The following is a 9279-nucleotide window of genomic DNA, read 5'->3' on the forward strand; positions in this document are numbered from 1 at the left end:
ACTGTCACATAGAAGTCATTAAACAACCTACATTAATGAGAAGCATTGAGGTATAAAGAATCTGTTCTGTAATATCTTCAACATTTTACAAAACATGCCAATAAGCATATGGCACACAGGCCAACGCAAGTCAATACATCTGCGAGTGCCAAAAACCATGCACGCCAAAACGCACAACAATGCGAAATAACACTAAACATAAAATGAGCAAAATGTTATAAAGGAAAATATAAATCTGTTGCTACACCAGCAGAGATGAAAAAGAAGACAAAGCATAAAGGGTCGGCGTGAGTTCAGAGTCTGACCGTATACCTTGTAGCTACTGGTCAGCTGAGTACATAGCATTATCTCCGGAGGTCTCAGTTTACTTTACTGTAATTAGGTAATAATAACATTGCACCCCTTGGTCTGGGAGCTAAATCCCCACAATGTAGATTAGTCCAACCACACAAGAAGCACATACCCACCAAGGCATGTCCTAGATTTGGGCAACGAGTCGAGCTCCATTTAGTGAGCAGTTCACAAAAAAAGAAAAGCTTTTCAGATTATGGAAACAAATTGTGTCTGAAAGGCTGAAGTGAGTGAAAACACGTGCTGCTATACTGTGAGGAATTCTTAGTATGTCATAAAACGCCTGTTAACCTGGGTTCTGCTGTGTGGACAAATGGATGCACAGATTTCACCAAGTACGAAGGCTCTCTGCTAGCTCGCTTCTTTAGGAATGTCATGTAGGATAGAGTTGAGACTCCATGAACTGGGACCCCCACTGATGCCCTGACTTAGTGGTCTTTGGATTCAGCAATGCTGTACAGAGACTGTCATCACTCGCATCAGTGCCTGTCCCTAGTGGTTCTCAAAATCGAACTACCCCATCACACACGCAGATGTACGCACATACACACAGATGTGCCAACGCCCAGACGCATACAACCACATCAGAGACAATTTCGTGGCTAATTGAACATGTTTTTGAGTGTAAGGCCTGAGTTAGATGCATTCGTTGCACACATGGACAGCACACAGACCTATAGAAGCGAATGGTGCTATTCACACCCCCTTGGTTTGTATGGAGAAAGTAAGGCCATGCACTACTCCAGTCCATGTCTAATGGAACATGGTCATGAAGACCACTCAAGACAATTGCCTCCAATGGTCATCAGTTCCATGTCCTATATGGACATACAGATCTCAATGAGTATTTTAAAAAAAGTGCGTTGCAGCCGCAGCATAGATACTTTATGGTATAGCAATCTGAATTAGGTCTGAAAGGAAAGTGGAGTACACTGAGGAAAGCCAGGCAGACATGCTTATGACATTGGTTAGGTACCAAGAATAAAAAATGGAGTGAGTGCTTCTTTAATTCCCAAGTGAATCTGATGCTTGTGTATGACTAAGGCAGGCATGATCCCTTTCATCCTACAAGCACATGCTCTGCTTACTATTACAGTGATCAATATAATTAACTATATAATTACCATTATGCTACTCAGACTCTTCTTTGACCCCCCAATGTGACATCACAGACTACATGAATTCCTCACAGTAAGTTATTATCATAGGGATTAGTTTTACATACTACAGCTACAGATAATGATATATTGAAATATTCTCTTTCCCTGGATGCCTGTCCACCTCTGCCAATAGTGATATAGACTACCAGCTATACCACAAGTACACAATACAGTCATACACCTTGATCAGTGTCATTGTACCAGTGGTCTGGGATACCCCTCAGGGTCCCTGCACAGTGACTGGTCCTGGGACTCTGATTGAGTTTTACTCATGAAAGGTTCTTTATAAGAGGGATTACAATCTGTGTGCCCCCCTGCAGAATACTGAAACTGCACAAAACAACAAAGGGAGCAAGTCAAATAAATGCAGACATAAATTCACAAATAAGTAAGAAAATAAACACATGCATACAAAATAAATAAATAAATAAATAGGTAAATACATAAACAAGCAACACAGACCAAAACTCTCAACTTATATTGCTTATATTGGTTTCTTTTCTTACAGAAAAGACACACAGGAGCATTTTGCAAGAAGACTTACTTGATATAAGAAAACTAAGAGCTCGGCTCCTCTTGTGTGCCCCAGCTGCCTCTGGAGCTATGTCAGTAAGTTCCTGAAACAATGTCACCACTTTGGTGTCAGCTGAGATCGTGTGACCTGCCATGGTGCAGCTGGCACCTAGCATTCCTGTCCCAGTACATACAGTAGTGCCACACTCCCACCCCATGTCTTACCTTGAGGTCACCAAATTCCGGATCGTCGTAATACCCTTGTCCAGACTCATAAGCTATGTCCCCCTGAATCAATACTGTGTATAGAAAAAGTAGTGCTACTTCCAGCAAGTGCATTTTCCAGTCCGGACTGGGGGTCAGGTCCTGGTGGCAGTCAGGTCACGGCGAGCTCCCAGTAATCCCCTCACTCAGTCCAGCAAGTCCCACAGCATCAGCCTCTTCTCAGCAAAGGTGGCCAAGGAGCAGAAGAAGAAAGTTGTCTCAGGAGACTGCACATCCGAGGAGGTCGCTACAATCTAGTGGCGGGGCAGTGTGTAATGCCAGCATGGGGACATGCGAGGGAGGGGTGGCACACGTGTGTGGGTGCAGTGCTGCCTGGCATCAGGAGATAGCTGAGGTCAGCATGAGCAGGGGATGATAATGAGGAGCATGCAGAGATGGCAGGTCTAGTGCTGTGTGAGGTGGAGGAGGAGGCACTCACACACTAGACCTCCCCCTCATCCTCTCATTGTAAGGGCACGTCTCCTCCTTCTCCCTGCTTAGTACCTCTCCTTCTTGTCAGTGGCAGGCCTGGAATTAGGGGAGACACGTCTCAGGACCACAATGATGAACAACTGGAATGTGCATCATAGAGAAGAGAGTATATAGACATATACACAGTGAGGTGTATGGCAGTGTGTCTGTGCTCATGCTGTATATGGTGTATGGCAGTGTGTCTGTGCTCATGCTGTATATGGTGTATGGCAGTGTGTCTGTGCTCATGCTGTATATGGTGTATGGCAGTGTGTCTGTGCTCATGCTGTATATGGTGTATGGCAGTGTGTCTGTGCTCATGCTGTATATGGTGTATGGCAGTGTGTCTGTGCTCATGCTGTATATGGTGTATGGCAGTGTGTCTGTGCTCATGCTGTATATGGTGTATGGCAGTGTGTCTGTGCTCATGCTGTATATGGTGTATGGCAGTGTGTCTGTGCTCATGCTGTATATGGTGTATGGCAGTGTGTCTGTGCTCATGCTGTATATGGTGTATGGCAGTGTGTCTGTGCTCATGCTGTATATGGTATATGGCAGTGTGTCTGTGCTCATGCTGTATATGGTGTATGGCAGTGTGTCTGTGCTCATGCTGTATATGGTGTATGGCAGTGTGTCTGTGCTCATGCTGTATATGGTGTATGGCAGTGTGTCTGTGCTCATGCTGTATATGGTGTATGGCAGTGTGTCTGTGCTCATGCTGTACATGGTGTATGGCAGTGTGTCTGTGCTCATGCTGTATATGGTGTATGGCAGTGTGTCTGTGCTCATGCTGTATATGGTGTATGGCAGTGTGTCTCTGCTCATGCTGTATATGGTGTATGGCAGTGTGTCTGTGCTCATGCTGTATATGGTGTATGGCAGTGTGTCTGTGCTCATGCTGTATATGGTGTATGGCAGTGTGTCTCGTGCTCATGCTGTACATGGTGTATGGCAGTGTGTCTGTGCTCATGCTGTACATGGTGTATGGCAGTGGTCTGTGCTCATGCTGTATATGGTGTATGGCAGTGTGTCTGTGCTCATGCTGTATATGGTGTATGGCAGTGTGTCTGTGCTCATGCTGTACATGGTGTATGGCAGTGTGTCTGTGCTCATGCTGTATATGGTGTATGGCAGTGTGTCTGTGCTCATGCTGTATATGTGTATGGCAGTGTGTCTGTGCTCATGCTGTATATGGTGTATGGCAGTGTGTCTGTGCTCATGCTGTATATGGTGTATGGCAGTGTGTCTGTGCTCATGCTGTATATGGTGTAGGCAGTGTGTCTGTGCTCATGCTATATATGGTGTATGGCAGTGTGTCTGTGCTCATGCTGTATATCCATATGGGTCTCCTCTGTATGGCCCAGCACTCACAAAGTGTCAGGAAGGACTTTCAATCAACTCAAGTACAATGACCTTACTCAATATCTGCTTTATCTATCTATCTATCTGTCTATCTAATTTATCTATTATTATTATGATTATTATCTATTTGAAAGCATCATTAATTCCAGGGCGCTATATATCAAGAGGGGGTTACACATAGATAATATAAAAATGCAATAAACAAGAAACTATTAACAGACTGGTACAGAGGAGGGGAGGACCCTGTCCATAAGAGCTTTCTATCTATCTATGTCCCTATTTATCATCTATCCATCTATCTATGTCCCTATTTATCATCTATCTATCTATCTATCTATCTATCTATGTCCCTATTTATCATCTATCTATCTATCTATCTATGTCCCTATTTATCATCTATCTATCTATGTCCCTATTCATCTATCTATCTATCTATGTCTCTATTTATCATCTATCCATCTATCTATGTCCCTATTTATCATCTATCTATATCTATCTATCTATCATCAATATATGTATAGCTATCTCTTTTGCTTTATATTATATATATATATATATATATATATACACACACAATTATTAATAATTTATTATATGTATCCATATGTATTATATGTATGCTAATGTGTGTAAAGCGCTGCAGAATATGTCAGCACTATATGAGTATAATAATATATGTATATATATATATATATATATATATATATATATATATATATATCCTACTATAAAAGCTCCCACTTATTTGTATTTGCTGTAATAAAATATCTATACTTTACATGTGGAATATTCTACTGTCCTACTGTACATAAAAAAAATGCTATAAGTCACATTGGCGCAATGCTTTTATACCACCACATAACTCGGAGGTAACTTTGGCCGACGTTGCTAATAATTTGGTAAAATCTATAATAGAGGATGTGTTACAATACACACAACAGAGCTTCCTTTTTACAAGTTCACTATGAGGGAGATATATATCCACCATTGTTTGATTGATATGAAATGTCATTAAAAAAAACTGAGTCTGCAGCACCTGATTTTCTGAAGTATTATGTTGTTTTACAGCAGCGGGGACAGAGCTATAATACATAACACATAAAGGATAATACATACTGCAGCTACTGAAGAACCTCTCTAAAGGGCAGCACATAGCAGTCAATCAGTGGTTGGCACAGGAGAAGGAATTTCCTTCAGAAGTGATGTGTAACAGTCCTGCCTTAAGATGTTAGTCCAATTGAGAATAGGTTCACAGTGACTTCACAAGAAGGTTTTTGCTGATGTTTTTCTGTACATTTGCGTTTTTAGTGGTGCTTTTGCATGTGCATTTGTGGAGCATTTCTTGAAGCAATGCCAACTCCAGATGTTTTCTAAAGGTCCATGGGATATATATATATATATATATATATATATACAGGGGCGTAGCTAAAGGCTCATGGGCCCTGGTGCAAGAGTTAGACTTGGGCCCCCCTTTCCTCAGTGCTTTGTGTGTCTTCTTATGCAGCACAAGGGTCTTTGGGCCCCCTCAGGCTCCTGGGCCCGGTAGCGACTGCTACCTCTGCACCCTCTATAGCTACGCCCCTGTATATATATATATATATATATTAAGACAAAATTTGTGTGTGTAGGGACCTTTACTGGAGTGAGACTGAGACAAGTTTTATAACTTTTTAAAAAGTCTCAGTTGATAAATCTAGCTTAAGGATGAGCTATCACCACATAATGCAATGCAATCTGAAAGCACCATGTTATAAGCAGAAGGAGCCGAGCAGATTGATATATTTTTAGTGGGAAAAGATTTAGTAAAACTTGTCATTTATATCTTTGCTTTTGGCAGCCCTGTGAATAACTATCGGTCCAGGAGGGAGGTGTCTCTGTATGCACACTTATACACACAAAGCTGTCAATCACGGATAGCCCCTCCCTCCTTTACCGATACTGTAACTGTTCACAGGGCTGCAAAAAAAAGAAAGCAAAGCTATAAATGTATAAGGCTTCGTTCACATCACCGTTCAGCCTTTCCTTTCTCCTGCTCCGTTTAGGAGTAGGAGAACGTAAAGGACGGAGAAGGCACATAACTGACGCCAAACTGAGCCCTTAGGACCCCATAGACTATAATGGGGTCCGTTAGGTTTCCGCTTAGAAGAAGATTTTGGAGCGGAGCCAAAGTTGTGCACGCAGGACTTTTGTCTCTGCTTCCAAATCATCTTCTGAGCAGAAACATAACGGACCCCTTTATAGTCTATGGGCTCCTAAGGGCTCCGTTCGGCTTAGTTATGTGCCTTCGCTGTCCTTTACGTTCTACTTCTCCTAAACAGAGCAGGAGAACGGAAAGGCTGAACGGTGATGTGAACGAAGCCTAAATTACACATTTTACTGATTCTTCTCCCACAAAACTACACGTCACGCTACTCAACGTCTCCTGCTGTATAACATGGTGCTTTCAGATTGCATTGCATTTTGTGGCGACAGGTCCTCTATAAATCAGCTGGTTTAAAACTGCAAGATGCCTAATAGTTCTTGAGAAAATAAGCCCAAAAAGGCACAAAGCCCAGAATTTGGAGTACACAGATAAGTTCCCTCCATTGTGTTTTTGTGACAGTTTTTGGAGTCTTGTATAGTCTCTCAATTTAAATTAATAGATAATATAGGCAGACGTGACTAATTATCATGTAGTTCACTCCTGATTGGAACATTAAAAAGTAAAATAACAAATAATTTTGATTAGTGAATATTTTAAAAACAGGGCTGGTGCCCAATGACACTCTATTCCGGCATAAAGGGTGCAGCTAAAAATAGGTTTAAAGGGTTTCTACCACTTAGTTTTCACATAATTAGCTTTCAGACACTAGCGATCCGCTAGTGTCTGCTCTGCCAAACAATCCTAATATAATAGCTTTTGGGGCAGCCGTTTCGCTAAAAAAAGAACTTATATTGATATGCTAATGACCCTCTAGGTGCTATGGGGGAGTCATTAGCACCTAGAGGATCGGTCTACCGTCACAAAATGCCGCCGCCCAGTGCGTCCCTCCAGCCCGCCCATCTCCTCCGGAATGCGACCAAGCGGACGAATTCTCGCGCATGCGCCGTGCGCGTCTGTATTCGGCGCATGCGCAGTGAATGTCCGACCGCTTCCCTGCTCAGACATCTCCACTGCTCCTGTTCCTCGGAGCACTATGACGTCATCGGCACAGGCGCAGTGCTCCGAGGAACAGGCGCAGTGGAGATGTCTGAGCAGGGAAGCGGTCGGACATTCACTGCGCATGCGCCGAATACAGACGCGCACAGCGCATGCGCGAGAATTCGTCCGCTTGATCGCATTCTAGAGGAGATGGGCGGGCTGGAGGGACGCGCTGGGCGGCGGCATTTTGTGACGGTAGATTTAATGACGCCCCCATAGCACCTAGAGGGTCATTAGCATATCAATATAAGTTCTTTTTTTAGCTAAACGGCTGCCCCAAAAGCTATTATATTAGGATTGTTTGGCAGAGCAGACACTAGCGGATCGCTAGTGTCTGAAAGCTAATTATGTGAAAACGAAGTGGTAGAAACCCTTTAATATAGTGATCCACATCCTAAAGTAGCTGTGTCTTGATATGGACAGGTGCAATGGGAGAATGTAACGCCCCTACAATAAATGTAACCACAAAATCATTCACAAAATGTGGCGTTGTGCATTTTGGCTATGGGTCTCCACTCTAGTGTTGTCTGTCCAAGCAACAATGTTCCAGAACTCTTGTGGTTTGTTCAGATCCATACTGCAATGCTCTTTTTAGAAAGAAGAGGATTTCTGGCAACCCTTCCACACAAGCTACACTCACCTAAAGAATTATTAGGAACACCATACTAATACAGTGTTGGATCCCCTTTTGCCTTCAGAACTGCCTTAATTCTACGTGGCATTGATTCAACAAGGTGCTGATAGCATTCTTTAGAAATGTTGGCCCATATTGATAGGATAGCATCTTGCAGTTGATGGACATTTGAGGGATGCACATCCAGGGCACGAAGCTCCCGTTCCACCACAACCCAAAGATGCTCTATTGGGTTGAGATCTGGGCACTGTGGGGGCCATTTTAGTACAGTGAACTCATTGTCATGTTCAAGAAACCAATTTGAAATGATTCGAGCTTTGTGACATGGTGAATTATCCTGCTGGAAGTAGCCATCAGAGTATGGGTGCATGGTGGTCATAAAGGGATGGACATGGTCAGAAACAATGCTCAGGTAGCCCGTGGCATTTAACCGATGGCCAATTGGCACTAAGGGGCCTAAAGTGTGCCCAGAAAACATCCCCCACACCATTATACCACCACCACCAGCCTGCACAGTGGTAACAAGGCATGATGGATACATGTTCTCATTCTGTTTACGCCAAATTCAGACTCTACCATTTGAATGTCTCAACAGAAATCGAGACTCATCAGACCAGGCAACATTTTTCCAATCTTCAACAGTCCAATTTTGATGAGCTCGTGCAAATTGTAGCCTCTTTTTCCTATTTGTAGTGGAGATGAGTGGTACTCGTGGGGTCTTCTGCTGTTGTAGCCCATGCGCCTCAACGTTGTGCGTGTTGTGGCTTCACAAATGCTTTGCTGCATACCTCGGTTGTAACGAGTGTTTTTTTCAGTCAACGTTGCTCTTCTATCAGCTTGAATCAGTCGGCCCATTCTCCTCTGACCTCTAGCATCAACAAGGCATTTTCGCCCACAGGACTGCCGCATAATGGATGTTTTTCCCTTTTCACACCATTCTTTCTAAACCTTAGAATTGGTTGCGCGTGAAAATCCCAGTAACTGAGCAGATTGTGAAATACTCAGACCGGCCCGTCTGGCACCAACAACCATGCCACGCTCAAAATTGCTTAAATCACCTTTCTTTCCTATTCTGACATTCAGTTTGGAGTTCAGGAGATTGTCTTGACCAGGACCACAACCCTACATGCATTGAAGCAACTGCCATGTGATTGGTTGACTAGATAATCGCATTAATGAGAAATAGAACAGGTGTTCCTAATAATTCTTTAGGTGAGTGTATATGTCTTTGTCTAATTGTACTGTCATTTACTTGATCATTTAAAATACTGAAGTCTATAGAGTCTTAGAAGTAGCTCTTCGTTTTTTTTTCCAATTTGTCTTAGTGTTGCACAATCTGACCT

At 42.9% G+C, this 9279-nt stretch overlaps 1 protein-coding gene across 1 annotated transcript in view; it reads right to left on the reverse strand.

The window, feature by feature from the left end:
* Positions 1–2685, reverse strand: part of VEGFC (vascular endothelial growth factor C) — a 173689-nt gene extending 171004 nt beyond the window's left edge. The window contains exon 1 of the mRNA XM_044297307.1: positions 2250–2685. Within this exon, the coding sequence (XP_044153242.1) occupies positions 2250–2363 (114 nt within the window). The 5' untranslated portion in view covers positions 2364–2685. The remainder of the gene's footprint in view (positions 1–2249) is intronic.
* Positions 2686–9279: the final 6594 nt, after the last annotated feature.

The sequence above is a fragment of the Bufo gargarizans genome, chromosome 1 (assembly GCF_014858855.1).
Source record: "Bufo gargarizans isolate SCDJY-AF-19 chromosome 1, ASM1485885v1, whole genome shotgun sequence".
Taxonomy (NCBI): Eukaryota; Metazoa; Chordata; class Amphibia; order Anura; family Bufonidae; genus Bufo; species Bufo gargarizans.